This window comes from Triturus cristatus, chromosome 3_1, assembly GCF_964204655.1.
Source record: "Triturus cristatus chromosome 3_1, aTriCri1.1, whole genome shotgun sequence".
NCBI lineage: Eukaryota > Metazoa > Chordata > Amphibia > Caudata > Salamandridae > Triturus > Triturus cristatus.
The window spans coordinates 294753150-294769046 of record NC_140583.1 but is presented as its reverse complement, the minus strand read 5'-3'; the positions used below and the strand labels follow the sequence as shown (position 1 = coordinate 294769046).

At 43.8% G+C, this 15897-nt stretch overlaps 1 protein-coding gene across 10 annotated transcripts in view; it reads left to right on the top strand.

The window, feature by feature from the left end:
- Window positions 1-2553: 2553 nt before the first annotated feature.
- The window catches only part of NEO1 (neogenin 1), a 552683-nt gene continuing 539339 nt past the window's right edge, over window positions 2554-15897 (top strand). For 8 of the 10 annotated variants that reach the window (XM_085643916.1, XM_085643915.1, XM_085643913.1 and 5 more), the window contains exon 1: window positions 2554-2790. In XM_085643916.1, the coding sequence (XP_085500042.1) occupies window positions 2688-2790 (103 nt within the window). In that variant the 5' untranslated portion in view covers window positions 2554-2687. The remainder of the gene's footprint in view (window positions 2791-15897) is intronic. The other 2 variants (XM_085643917.1, XM_085643914.1) reach the window with 1 other exon arrangement.

Sequence of the window (15897 nt, the reverse complement as noted above, 5' to 3'; positions counted from 1 at the left end):
CCAATAGTAATACAGTATTAATACAATGCTATATCCTTGGGTGGAATATCAGAAGACCAGCCCTAGCCAAATTGTCACTAATCACTGCTGTCTAGGATTGGTTTAAATTATCTCAGAGGTGTACACATAATGAGCATTGCCAATTACTGCCGTTGTAAGTGTGCGCATCACTGATGCGCACAATGTATACAGGCTTATAATGCTGCATTAGATGTGCACATCACTGATACGCACAATGGAAATTGACTTACTTCTACTGACTAATGTTGCAGGTGTGCGCATCACTGATGCGCACAATGGCTAAATTTTAAGCGACAGGATCCGGTTTAAGACTGAAATGATGTGCGCATTAACGATGCTCACAATGCCCAAATGCTGACGTATTCAATACTGTGTTGTACTGGAGGCTGGTGTCCGCATCACAAAGCACACAAAGGGCGAAAACAATTGCTAAAAAGATTGCAGTATGCACGTCGCGCAGCAGGGTAGAGTTGTGCTGGAGCCTGGTTTGATCATCACCAATGCACACAAAGGCCGGAAAGTACCTTCAAGATCAATCAATCAATCAGGGGGTTGTAAAGCACGCTACTCACCCAGGAGGTTCTCAAGGTGCTAGGGGGGATGGCAGCAGGCATGTCACGTAGTGACGTAGCTGCTATCGCACAATGCCTCCCTCACGCGCAGCGCACTCCTCTTGCGTCCAGGCATGCCAACCATCGCTAGTGCACGCTCATCTCACTTGCCCCCAAAGTTGGTCAACGGGACATGTGCACCTCACCATGGCTCAAACATGCGCTGTAGAAGGCCTCTGTCTGCTGCAATGTCTTGTTCACAGGAGTGTCCGCTGTCCACACTCGCGTTCTTCCAGCAGTAATTGCCAGCCTCATCCGCTACGTTTTCCTGTTCCCCAAACCACGTCCTGAACACACGTGGATGTATCGTATGCCAGATCATTGCCAAATTGTAGTAAGACGCTGTACACCTAGTAAGGTAAGTAAGGTGGTTTATTAGGGAACAGGCAAGTAACAACCGTACATCCAAAAAGGTCATCACCAACTGACAACCATTCTCCCCACGTTTCCTGAGACAGTCCCAGTTTTCCACCAGCTGTCCCAAGAGGTTTCAGCAATTTTAGCTCATGCCACGGTTTTTAGAGGGGGGTCAACTAAAAACAGTGAGAGGCGTTCTAAAGTTGTGCTAGTTCGCAACTGTTATAAGTAACCAACTGAATTATCAGGTATGATGCTGGTTATAGAAATTAGATTTTATTTATTTAATTAGTGCCTCTTCTCTTCTGTGTTCCTAGTATGTTGATGAAAACTGTCATTCTGCGCTGCTCCAATGATGTAAAATTGTAGTCCTTTTGTTTTTGCAAAATGTCCCGGTTTGTGGTTTCAAGATCTGGAAACCCTATCCATAGTGGAGTCCCCAGGTATCCTAAACACCACAACTGCAACCTATAAAAATTCGCCTTATAATACTGATGACATTCTCAACATACAGTATAACAATTACGTAAAGCAAAACAATAAAATAGAAAGTTTAGCACACTACATTCCAGTTTCAGCATTTTGATTTCCGTCCCGTTTCCAGTCGTGTTTTAGAAAAAAAAATCGCTCTTTAATACTCATGTTTGCAGTCCGAACAATGGTATTTCCCCGATACCAGCTAGGACCATTAACGCCGTAGTGGATGTGCGAGCAAACAACGCGCGTGCTTCGGCGCTTTACCCCTGCAAACTTCATCAGGAATGCGGCTGGGGAGCAGCGTTGCCCTTCCGACTGAGGACAAATTAAGAATCTGTTACTACCGCGCATGACAAGTCGTGTCCAGGGCAGCAGTCCCTTAAGGTTAGACTAACGACCGGGTGATAATCACTATCGTTAAAAGCAGCCATCTAGGATTTTTGACCACCGGGATCACTGACACACAACACAAAGGACTACCCTGGCTTCCTAAAATACGTTCGAGACTCATCCTAAAAGCAGGAGTTAGGTGCAGTGTATCTTCGTGCCCTCTGCTGCCCCCTGCCCTTCACGCTGGGTCCTCTCATGTTGCTCGTCCTCTGTTCCGCGCATGCGCGGAGGTTCTTCTCGTGGCTCACGTTAATCCTCGTTATTTCTTTGCTGTTGTATCCTCAGAGCAGCAGGCGATATGCAACTGAATTAGTATTGCAACGCCCAGCCTCACAATTTTCGCGCAACCCAACCCATAGTGTCAGCCGCATTCCCTAAAATTGGACTTCTCGAATTAGCCTCATCGCCTGTTCTGGAAGAAAATCACACTTTTCCAAAATATTCTGACTAGATTTAGAATTGTAAATTAGTAGCAGAACAGTGTTCGCTGCTTCGAGCGCGAGACTAAAAGCAAAGTACAACAGACTGGTGGTCTGGTAAAGGTTCGGAACCCACTCCTTAAATCTTGAGTTGTCTAGTGGTTGCGCCCTCCTCTCAGGCGTATAGTTGTATGTGGCGGTCCTGTTCGCGCATGCGCAGTGTGCCATAGCGTGACCCACCCCCCTCCTGCGTCTCGCGCCTGCGCCCTCTCCCCGTGTGTGCCCCGCCCCTCACTCTGGAGGGTTGGCTGGAGCTAGCGCGAGGCTCCTCAGGTTGCTTGCAGTGCGGGATGGAGTGATTGCCAGCTGAATTCCGTGAGAGCCAGAGCCGAGGCCCGGTGTGCGGGCGGTAATGTCGGCGGCGCGGGGGCTCTGGGGGTCTCTCCCCCTCCTCCTGTTGCTGCTAGTGGGCCAGGACCCGGCGAATGCTGCAAGAAGCGGCCAGCACCAGCCAGGTAAGGATCCTTGGGGAAGTGATGTGGGGGAGGGGGTCCACTCCTATTCAACCCGGTGAATATTAAGGGGAGGGAGGAGGCTGCATAGCATTCACCCAAGGGTTGTGGGCGAAACACTCTCCGGTTCCGGTGAGAGGTGATCTGAAATCTAGGATCGTAATGGTTTTCATTTGGAAACCTAGGTTATGAAGGTTCGAAAAACCCGTGATTGATTTGTGGAGATGTGTACTCTTCCCACCCCTGGACTGCGGTGGGGATGCTGTGAACCCTTGAATCCTACTGGTCTGCTTTTAATGTTATCCCTAGGCTTGTGGTGCTGAAGGTATTGTGTGTGGGTTCGTTTGAACTCTGAAATCGTTGTGTGTTCAGGATGCTTTGCACCTAAATGCAATATTGTAAGGGCCACGGTTAAGTGTGTTTGTAGACCCCTGGCTTCTGGTAGTCCTTGTCCAGGGGACGGGGTCGTTGTTTTATTTGGGCATTAGACTTTCTGATTGCAATTGTTAGCTTGAGCTCCCCGTGAGCCCTTTTAATTTGTCGCGGGGAGCTGTGGTGTGATTTCGGATGCTATGAGAAATTTAACATAACGGTGGTGGATCTGTGTACGCGGAATATATTTTGGCAGATTATAAAGAAGGCCTTTGCGATTGTAGGTAGCATTGGACTGCTGACCGTCTTCAAATGACTGCGGCTGCAAAATAAACTAATGCTGTTTATGGGAAAGGGACGGAGCAGTAAGGCATTGTGTTTACATTTAATGAGGGGACCCTATGATTGTGATGGGAGAGGGTCTCTGGATTGCTAGCATAAATCGTACGAAAGGCAGGAAACTGTAGGCTGCGGTGAGAAGTTGATATGAGAGCCATGGGAATTGGCATCGGAGGCAGGCTTAGAATCAGCTAGTGGCCGTCGTCTGAAAAGCATTTGATTGTGGTTGTGGGAGGGGCCTGGCAGGGGGTGTGGACCATGCACTGTCAGCATGGATGCAATCTGAGGTTACTGGAGGTATTCGGAGTTGTCAATCAAGGCGCATTTAGGAATACTGAAATGATGTTCTCGCGGGTCTACTAGTGTTCGCTTTTGTGTAATCCTCTCATTTTGTAAAGCCCCCCCCCCCCCCATCTCATTAAAATGACCTCTCTTGTAGTTCGGTGCCCTTGGTTGGCGCTGTGTGGAAATCCGCGCCGATCTGTCTCTTCATCAGCCTCATCATCTGACCCGGGGCTATTCTTTCCCTGTTTATTTATGTTCAGAAACCACTTGTAAAGAGTCATGGGAGGGAAGAGGCGACATGCGGTAAAGAGGAGGGACACAGACTGAAGGAGGGAGGGGCGGTGATGTCTAAGGAATTGGAAGCGTCATGTTATTGTCCATGTTTGTTAAATGCCTTTCCACTGTGTTACAATGGCGATATACACTTAAAACACTTTATTGGGAACATATGTAGGTGATCAACAGTGATTGATGTGTGTGGGTCCGTTTGAAGATTCGTTTTTAGTGCATAGTTTTTTGTTGAACGCCCCGTTGTAACTTAGTACCTGGACGAAGCCTCAGTCTCAGACTTCCATGTGTGAGAAATACAACTATACGCACTGCCAGCGCGATGTCCCCGCAGTACTGTGAAGCAGGCAGGCGAGCGCAACCGTCTGGTCGCATTTACACATGGGAGGAAGCAGTGCATTCGTCAGATTCCGTATGTGCATTTTAAGATTATTATTATTTTGGTCTGCATTATGTGCACCTCGCTCTGTTTAGCTGGATGACGTCACACTCAAATCTGCCATAAATTAAATACGACCGAGCAGAACTGGAGTAAGGCGCGACAGGTAACCACTACCAGAGTGCTTTCTGCGGCGGTGGAGCGGTCACTACTCCTTGCCTTGAATATTACGCTCTGACGTTTTCAGTTTACTCAGTTAAAGCACGCATCTCCATCATTACGGGGCTCTTGGTAGCTGCGGGGAATGATTGTGATTTTTATTGCATATAACAACAAATGCTTTCCCGTACTCACCCGAGGGGCTGAATGAAGCCTTGCTGTCCAAAATTAGCACTGCCAGACGAAGGATGCCACAAAAAGGGGGACGCGGTTGGGAGCAGAGGTGGCAGTGAAAGATAGAAAAGCCCGGTTTTCACTGTCCACACAGGGCTGTTGCACTTAGTGTGTGTGACAAACTGAATGGGCAGGTCGATGCCCACGGCTTCCTAGGCGTATCACTGCAACACCCACTGCTGTAAGTCTCCTTCATCACGCGAGGGTCCTTGATTTCGAGGGAAAGGGGCTCAAAGGAAAACACTTGTAGGCTCTCATCTGTGGAAACATCTTTTTTTTTATTATTTGGTTTTGCAGTGCTTCATTGCCTCGCGAGCGTTGTGAGATGGCACCCATGCGCGTAGTTTGTGGTCCTTGTCATCTCTCGTTTGTGTGGAGCAGCAGGGGTCTTCTGCCAGCGGGAGGGCTTTGCTTTGTTGCGAGGGGTGACAACCTAAAACGCAGCTCAGTCATTGATGGATTGCATTGTAAAAAGCGTGAGTAGAGCATTGTGCGGGGAGCAATTCGCATCACAAAAGCACTGACCTCATGAACGAAAAGCAAGGGAGGGATCTGTGGTGGAGGGCTGTATGCTTTTATGGGCCGTGACTAAAAGGGGCTGATCAATAGCTATGCAGTATATATAAAGCTTGTACCTTCCCTTCAAACCCTGGCTTGGATGCCTTAGCTGAACCTGTTCCATGTACAATAGGACACAGAACAGCCTCACCCAGAAGGAAGCCAGGGATAAGAAGATGATACCAAAGAAGCTAAGAACGCAATAGGACATGGAAGAAGTAAAGGATGCTGGTGATAAGGAAGCATAGGCTACTGGAGACCACAGAGGTAGGGATGTAGGAGAACTTGGAGGGCAGGCACAGAGGAATCAAAGCACAGAGCAAGCAGAGTATGCAGGAAGGACTACAAGAGAGCACAGAAGCAGCCTGGCATTCAGGAGAGCTAGAGGAAGCCGAGTATACTGGAGAGCATAGTGGAAGCAAATGATGCTGGAGGGTTCAGAAGTAGTAACGGGTACCCGAGAGATTAGTGGAAGGAGAGGAGGGCACAGAGGGGTCGAAACATGTAACAAAGCCTGGAGCAAGGAGGATGCAGGAGGACTAGGTGGATGCACAGGATTAAGGAGGGCACAGAGGAAAAAGGGGCTGTGAGAGAACGCACAGTAAGCTCGGGCTACTAGAGAGCACTGAGGAAGCAAGAAGTACAGGAGTGTTTAGATGAAGCACAGAATGCTGGCAGGGCTCTGAAGCAACACATGCATCAGGACACGAAGAAACAAAAGTAGTAGGAATACACAAAGGAAGTCCTGTGTATTTTGCAGCATGAAATGCACAGGGTACTGGAGAGCTCAGAGATGCAAGGGAAACGGTGTCATAGCAGACAGCACCTTTTAGAGGAGGGTACAATAGATGCAAAAGGTCGTAGATAAAACACAGAACACTACAAGACACAGAGGAAGATAAGGATGGATTCAGTTTTTGCTGTAGTAATCCCAGCATAACAGAAGGGTACATGAAGATAGATGAGGCAATGGATAGAGGAAGATCTCTTGAAAGTAAAGACTAGAAGAGGGCACAGCGGAATCAAAAGGTGGAAGCGAGAGACACCAAGAGAATAGAGCAACCTAGGATTAACCATGGACTCAGATTTGTCTCTGAAACCACATGCCAATGACGCAAAAAGGAACACCTTTCACACAATGTACACCTTGCAACGCATCTACCGATATCTTGAATACCAACATAAACTGCAAAGTATCCTCATACTTGTGATCTTAAAGCTTAACAAAATCAAAAAACACTGCAGCCAGGCTTCTGTTCCACCATTAATCTAGAGAACACGTAACACAAGTCATCCAAACATTTTACTGACTAGCTATGCAATCAGTCTTCAAGCACTTTTAATTATCCGTAGATCATCCCAAGGAAAAGTACAACTGTTTCTACAAATTTAATGTAAACAATACAGACAAAAAGGGCACTGCGCTCCAGGGTAACACTACGTTTATTGTGCCAGAGAACAATAAGATTTTCCAGTATGAGTCGCCATGCTCTGAGACTCCTTCTTTTTTTTTTTGTGCAAAAATTCAAAGCCTCGAGGAGCATTAAAAAAAGTTCAGAAGAGAAGTGAAAATATTGTTGCTCCCCAGTTAGTTGCATCAGCCACTGGCTCTTGGCGATAACCCTACAACCAGAATAAGCACATTTTGAGAACTAAGGAACATTTCAGACCACATCATTATGCTAAGACGACAGACACATGCACTCAACCCAAAATGGGAAGATCCAACCAAAATAACCTCATGATGACCATGCCATATACGTAAAATATAACTGTGCCTCTCCAATAAATACAGAAGTGCCCACTGCATCTCCGCACCTGAAGACCTGCATCCTGTCTATTGATATATGGATCTCTAACCACATCTTCCCCGACTGGTAAGAGGCATAGTAAACTAAGTTTACCCTATCTTCTCCCTCCAACAAGATGAAGGACAGCTACTCTAGTCTTTGACAGTCATGACAACATCAATTTTTATATAATTCAGTGAACAGTTGAGATGCTAGAGTAGTGTTGGCACACTTCTATTTAAATTGTAACAAAAGTGCCCAGCAAGTCTTTAGTGTCCTTGGTCAGGTACTCAGCAAAGGGGAGCAGTAACTGAAAAGGTCTCAAAATAGGGAAAAGGAAAATCACTCAGTTTTGACTGCAATTGCCCAAATTCCCAAATAGATCACCAGAGAGTCATCATAATCCGTCAAATCAATTCTTCCTTTATTCTCAAGTTTTTCTTACAGAGCATGTTCTAGCCAGCCAATGTGTGTTTTTTTACTTATTAATAACTTCGTCAGGGCTAGAACAAATATATACAAATATAAAATCAGACCATATGGATCAATATGATGGAAAATCATTATTATTCTAGCCCAGAATTCCGGAGTGGCAAAAATGACAAGTAGTTCTAAATATGTTGTGTACAATACCATAAGAGCACTTAAAGAAAGAAAAACAGATCATTTCAGGGTTAGCAAATAGACAGTGGGTATCCCGTAGCAACAAATTTACTGGCATACTGCAAATACCCAATTTCAACCACTATAGGTGATACTTGTTTGGTCATACTCTCTTCTCGTCCTTAGCTAAAGGAAATTATAATTTTCTATTGTTTTAATCCATATGGACTGATTTTATATTTGTATGTATTCTCTCTAACCCTGACAGCCATTGGGTTATCAAGTAATGAAACATGTTGGCTGTCTAGAACATATTCTACACGAAAAACATAAGAAGAAAAGAAGAATTAGTTTGATGGACTATGATGACTCTCTGGTGATATGTTCAAGGGTGTTCATGATTCTAGTTGATACAATTCATGTCACCATATAATAGACACCAATTCATTACGTGGTCTCTTAGTAAGCAGGACAGGCTTATATTTATGAAAGGAACTGTGGAGCCTTGCTGACCACTGAGTGGCACAGATGCAGGTTATACAGGTCTGCTTAAATAACCACACAGCTGCTACTGGAAAGGTTTTCTGAGGCCAGAGAGATCTACACATCACCAGAGAACTCTAACTTAGTCACTCTTCAGGCCCCAAATAGTCACATATTCTGAGCCATGACATCCTAGAAGGCCAAAGAGTGACAATAACGCAGTCTGTCTTGGGCAAAAGTTGAAAGTATAACACACATTAAAAAAAACTTCATGTATTTCTCACTTCCGGGTCCATTGCCCCTCTAGGCACCGCATACTGTGACACGACAGCTGACCTCAGTGTTCCTCGTGCACGACATGGAAGTACTTCCCACACATACTCAAAGTAAAGACAGCACTCATCCAGTCATACACCCACACGTCTCGTGGCGTGCTACCTGCGTGGACCATCGCTTCGGTACCCTAAAAAGGGTAGTTGGCTCTGTACAAATGCCATAATATAATACAATGGAAGAGGGTATGGAGAAAGCATAAATGGAGGAGGGCATAGAAGAGAAGTACACAGGCGAACATGGGTAATGCGAAAGATGGAGGAGGGCATAGAAGAAGCAAATTATGGTAGAGGGCATAAGAAACACGAAGGATAGAGGAGAGCATAAAGGAAGTGAAGGTGAGAGGGTGGTGTAGAAGAAGTGAAGGAAAGAGAGGGCTTAGAGGAAATGAATAATAGGACAGGAAATGGTGGTAGTGGAGGATAAAGGAGTGCACAGCAGAGGCAGTATGTAGCAGAATATGAAGCTTGGCACATGTGAACCACAGATAGATGAGGACATTGATGTTGCTGGAGTGTGTAAATAAATCAATAAATACATGGGATGGAGAAATGCCTGGTGGAGCAGGTAGAGAAAACCAAACCATAATTAAACCGGTATTGCATCTGTGACACATCATTCCTGAAACCTAGAACATGTGATTCTCAACTAAGGGTTGTTTTCAGGGGTGGGGAATTTCTATTACCCACGCCCGAGCCATGGGGATTTTCCCTGGGGACAAGAAGTCTTAATGTTAAATTTGCCCGATGGACAACTTGGAATTTAATTACGTTATAAATAGGTAGAACTGTAGTAGACTCGCGTTCACAGCCAGTCAGGCTGCCCATAAGAAATCCTATGACGAGGAGAGATGTATAAAGGTCTGTAATTGCATGGCTTTACTCTTCACCATGATTGGCAGTTTGTATCCTGAGCACACCCTCTTAAAAACCTTTTCATCCTATTGGTGAATTTAGCCAGTGTGTGGACTCCCTGGCATTTATTGTGGTGCTGTTCGCTGAGGAATTTGGTGGGGTGTGTGTTGGAACATCAGTCTCCGTTTGCCTCTCCCTAGAGAGAGTCCATGGACATCCAGTGGGCCCGGAGAAATTACATGTGTGGTAGAAGGGTAATTACTATCCCGGACCTCTTATCTCTGTCCGTCCATCACTGAAGGCCTCTGACACGTCTCTCATTAAGCCCTCAGCTGTGCAGTGCTTCCGTGATACCTTTGTCCAAAGCTCCCAAGATGCACTGGCTGGGAGCTGGGATGGAGTAATAAAGTAAGAGAGCGGAGAGTGAGGGGAGAGTAAGACTCCATCTGTGACTGCCGGCAGGATGTGCCTATGTGTCACTGTAGGGATTGAGAACTGCGCAGGTTGGCCATTTACAGCCTTTGTGGGACCTCTCCCTTTTTTCCAGATACAATCCATGTGTGACAGTCTAGTATAGTGTCTCCGAGACTAGTATTTTATTAGTTACTTATCGCCTCCATCTAAGGCCGCCGGAGTCTCTTAAAGATGTTTAGCCATTAGTGTTTAAATTAGTGAAATGTTGCTATCCTTTTCATTACAATCCCCCAATCCGCCTAGTTGCACTTATTTGTACCCAATATCTCCAGAACATGTTCTATCAATGCTACTTCCTATAACATGTATGTATGCTTGTGCTATTTGTCTTTGGCCCTGTACAGCGCTCCGTTGGATTTGTAGAATTTCCTCTCCTCCATTCATGAATGCAGAGCTACTCGTCCTCTGTCCATCAACTATCGACCATCCCAGCATTTGCCCATCTTATCCACACGGACAGCCTCTGCACTACCCCTCATCCCACAGCATCTCCTTCATGACGGGAGTTTAAACATCCATCCTCCCCATCCGCCTCCCTGCTGTCACCATCCCCTGCAGTTATGCATCTGTTGTAGTATGTGTTAGGAGGTTGTGCATCATGCACGGGTGTCTGCAGCGTGGATTTATCTGCGTGAGGTGTGTTTTTTCTTTCACAGATTATTTACGCTGGTCAGTGCACCTCTTTCCAGCATGGCATGTGCCTGAGATAATTAAATTGGTGTCTGTATCAGTAGTACACTCGTATGCAAATGCAGTGTAATAAGAATGAGGGCACAAGTGAGTGAGAGGTCCATTGGCCCCAAAAATGGAGTGTTTTAAATACCCCACTGAGTTTTACTGGGGTACGTTACCTTGCCTAGGGCCTCTTGCACCATTATTATGCTTCTGGATGGCTGTATGTGTGTGACTATGCATGGTTATGTATGCGTGTGTATCCGGCAAGGAGACTATCATGATGGGGAACTCGGGCAGTATATAGGGTATTTGTCTGCATGAATGTGTGTGTGTTGTGGAGGATGGATGTGTGACTGTTGTGGGTATGTTTGCATCTGAAGAATGTGTGTTTGCTCAAGGCACTTATACAATACGTGCATCTGCAAGCATGTGTGCAGCTCATGGGTGGTTTCTTTGCGACTGTCTTCTGATAGACCTCTTTACGACCATGAACTAAAACTCAGCAGATCCGTGAAGACGATTATGCTCTAGTTGTCGGTTCACCAGCGGTGCACCATGCACGCAGGAGTATACATGATGGGGAAAGCAAAATATAGAAAAATATGGGAAGAATGCGGCAGCAAAATGAGTGTTATATAAAAGAATTACGGATTAAATAGCTTGCTACAGTAAAAATGTGAATGAGCTATCACCACTCCTTTGTGAACTAGTTCAGTGACCTACTAACAGACTGCAAAGTCAATAGGTCACTGGTTCTAACCACAAGCCACACATCTATGGCTAAATACACCTAATACAAAGATGAGCAAGTGTGCATTATTACCCTGCAAGTCAAATATTCTCTGCCCAGTGAGAGAGCTCACTAAATTAGTGTTCTCCGTGTATTCATTTTGTGTAACTGGTCACAAGTTTCAATCAACATCCTAGAAAAGTGGATTCATGCACCTGCAACATAGATCTGAATGTAACCTATATTTCAGAAAGTTCAATTCAAGTGATTTAGCCACCTCCCTAGATCAAGAGCAGCATATGGTTAAAATGAGAAACATAACAAATTGCTCATAATCTACACCTATGTCACTTCCAAGAGTTCTCAAAAGACCCTATTTCTGCAGACATATTTATGTAGCAAAAATAAAATCCAGTTTTTTAAAAGAAAGTAGTGGTGTATCAGCTCTGGCTATGCAGCTGATTTAGGGCATAGGTAGGACAAGTGGCTTTCATTACAGGACAAGCAGATTTCAGGAGCTTTATGCTTATTAAAAAAATTCCACACCTCTGCTATTTTGTTAGCAACCTCAGCCAGAAAATCTCCAATAGTGGCTTTGGGTATCATCGTATAGTGGTAGTCAGAGACTTATTCAATATGGAAAACATAACTGTTAAGAAAATGCAGAGAGTTTATACAAATAAATGAACGTTGTTCAATAACTAGCAGTCACTGGATCCATCTGCGAAATGTGCTTCTAAATGTAGCCATCACACTTTCTCGGTGCAAAGATATACGTAATTCTTTATTGCATGGCTTATCCGTGTTTCAAAACAAACCTATAAAAGCAGAGAGCAAAAAAACCTGACCATAAATTTGCATATTGAAAACAATAATTTGTATTTCGTGTTAATGTTGGAAAACAATTCATCATGTAATAAATACTTGTAGACAAAAATGTCTTTAAAGCAAACCAATTTTACTTTCTAAATTGCTATGTAGATGATCATGAAGGGATTGGTATGTCAGATTTATTGACTGCATCAGGGAAATGTGATTCATACATTTCACCACAAATTTGGACTTGAACTGTGCAGGATGGCTATTCGGGCTCAGAATTTGATCTTGCTTGCAAGTTCATATATGCAGATTATTAATGACTGAGCATAAGAGGTTTCTACGAGGCTCTAATAAACCTGGACATACACACATTTTATGTAGAATGATTTCTTTTTTATAGCCACAGAGCCTGTAAGTTGGAGTGGACCGTATATCCTTTTCAATTTCAGAGTAAATTCCTGTGTGCAGAGGCTGCCCATTCTGTAAGACATAAACTTTCTTTTTAAATGTGCAGAAAAATTAGTCTTCAAATATTGCTGTTGAATGAATTAATTAATCACATGAAGTTATCACAATCCAAATATGGGACTTAATTGCAGATTCATCCTTGTCTTGAAATGCGAGAGTATTTTTACTTATTTGTTTACCAGTTTTTTTTAATACTGCTAGAGCGTTTGGGGATTACCACGAGTAGAGTTTTGTCGTGCCCAAACCTGAGCACCAATATGATTGCTAGAAATTATGTGCTTTGGTGCTCGAAAGTTCATCCTAGATTTGGTTGGTTGAGGTGTTTTCTTGGAGTCTCAAGCAATTTCTTGCAGATTTTTATAAATACCCTTGTCTAGGGAGTTTTTCTACAAGACTGAACCCTAAACGTATCTGGGCTTGTGATTTGTGTTTTCTAAGCATAAATAGTTACATGTAAAAAATGTTTATAGAGTATTCAGTGCTTTAACATCTCTCTCCTCCAACAATTTGGATCTCTTAAGTTAGTTAATGATGGATTTAGCAATTTTCTGTGCAGAAATCTAAATGCAAACTTCAAGGATCGTGCCTTTGCTCTTAAAGATTTGAGGTGATCCTTGAAATGGCCTGTTATCCAAAGCTACTCCAAGATAGGTGTATGGGGACTGCAGTTTTCTCCTCCACATACCACTTGCCAACTCTTTTAAAATGGGAGCCAAAAGCAATCAGCTTTTTCTCTTTTTAAATTTGTTTTTGATTTCCTTTCCATGTTTTGATATAGGCTGAAAAGGTAGTAATGGAACCTTGTAGACCACTGTGAGTTTTGCTTAATAAAATTATGCCATCAGTGTATTGTACATGAATGTAGAGGTAGCTGAGGAGGATGGCAGTTTGTTGGTTTAAGTGCATTATTTGAGTCTGCTACATGTAAATTAAATAGCGGGGCAAAACACATCTGGATTCTTACCTTTTGTAAATATTCTCCTTGAAGGTACATTTCTTCTTCCAACTTTATGGTTTGACAGGTGTAAAGAGTATGAATCACTCAATCAGGATTTATAAAGCACAGCGTATCACCCCATAGGGTACAATAGTTGTTGCGCATAGGAACATTGGAAAAATACCCCACTGATTTAATTTTGAAAAAAGTTATTTCCTTGATGGTTTTTTTTTTTTGTTGTTGTTGTTGGGACTTGTCAATTAAAATGGGCATAGCTAGGAAATGTTGCCTCTTCCTGGGCCCAAGCCAGTTATGTTTGTTCTCCCCATACTTCCAGGTCCTGAAGGAATAAGCTTGAGAAGAACTTTGATTCTATGTCCAAATGCATGATCAGCCAATAGTTTGCAGGACGCCCTGGGGGAGCGGGGTTTAGGGGCATTAAAAAAAAAAAGGGTTCAGAATAGTTTATCCCCAAGTCTCTTGTATCTGGTTTGATGTACACTGGTTATACAAGGGAGTCGACTTTGGGACCTAAAGTTGACATCTGATTTGTAAAGTCTAGTAGACCGTTTGGGCCTAGAGAACCATCTGACTTTTTGCTTCATTTATTACGGGGGCGCAACAGCTTGCTATCATAGCTGAGTCGATTTAAGTCGAGAACCTGGCTTAAATTGTCTGTTTTTGAGTAGGTCATGGGAAAAGTCCCATGTAACCTGGTTATGTGGTTGATCCAAGCTGACTCACTAATGCTTGGAATTGTAGTTCTTCTGTGCCAGAAAATATTTATTTACAAATCCTCAAACCTTTTATGTTGTTATGTTTGCAAATTCGAAACAGGAATTTCCACGTTTTGTTTTTGCAGGTTATTTTTACTCTCTACAATCTGTTTTTTGTAGTTTTGTCTTGCACTTTTTGTAGGTGAATATATTTGGACATTGATGATTTTTTAAAAATCTTTATAGTCTTAGTTCTATATTTCGTTTTTTCCCCAAGCTTAGAGACTTGGACAAAGACTCATATTTCTGTGTTGGCTAAGACCCCTTGTGCTGGATGAGGAGGGAACGATTTTTGTTAATCTCACTGTGAAGTTTGACCATTCTCAAATATAGTTTATTGGTGCATATGTTGCAAAGATATTCTGAAAGTATCCTTTGAGTACCTCAGCTGGGGTGGTAGCGCTATTTGTGTTGGATTATCTTGCATTTGAATGTCACGAAGCTGCTGGTAGAATGGCCTTGTATCATTCAAATTTGCGTTCAGTGATTACTGGTGGATCTGTATGCTTGCTTGTGTGTGTGTTGTGGTGTTCATTGTGTGAAAAAAGTTTCTGAGAGGCCTAGTCTTGCCATAGGCCGCCTATCAGTGCCAGAATGCATGTCAGTGCTCTAGCGATAAGTGAGCTGTAATAATGAGTTTGAGGCAGCATTTGTCCTACCTACCTGTTCATTGATTAATTGTATAGTGTGCTATCTAGTATCTTCAGGTGTGGCACATTGCGACGGCTTGGAAGTCTTTTAAGGGTATTAGGTCAGAAGTTCATTTTCGCATAAGGGGTGGTTGGTAGGCTTCATATCGTCTGTTTTCCAAAACTATGCGCAAACCCTCTGTATGGTCTCAAGTGGTGCAAGGTGATATTTTTGGTGAAAAAATCCTCCATCTTTATGAACATCTGTCGCATCAAGCCTGCAGATGGCATGGAGCCCTCCCTTGCGGTGTGAGGGCCAGACCAACTATGGCAGTTCGTCCCCATTAGTCTTACTGTCGTTTGGCTGCAAGAACACATTTTTAGAAAAATCTTTCTTTCGTCTTCTGTGCAGTATTATCCTGCAGACTCACAAAAATACGATTATCACCTGGTGTAGTTGATGACTTCTATACAAATCTGTCAGAAAAAAAGGCTGCAGAAATGTAATGCCTTTTTTGCAGCTTTTTGTAAACAAAACCCCACACGATTATTCAAAACTGCTCAGACCTCTGTATGAAACCTGCAGCGTTATTTAATCAGTGTGCAGAATTCCCAGAGGGGTTGTGCGCTTCCGGAATTCACCCTCTCTGGAAGGTGATGCAGTATGTGCAGAGGGCGTTGAGCAGTTTTTTTCTCATTTGTCAATCGCCTGCTCCAAGTCTCAGTGTGTGACGTGAGCTGCGGTTCCGGTGGGCCGTAGGTGCAGTGTGAATTTAGGGATGTCCAATCCATTGCGCCGAGAGCCGCTCGTCTGATGGCTGCTTTGTTTGACTGCTGACTTAGAAGCGTTTATCAGCGAATCTTTTAATGTGAGCTTTTGGATTTCTCTTAACCTGCATGGCTAGCAAATGGACTGGTGTGGTCG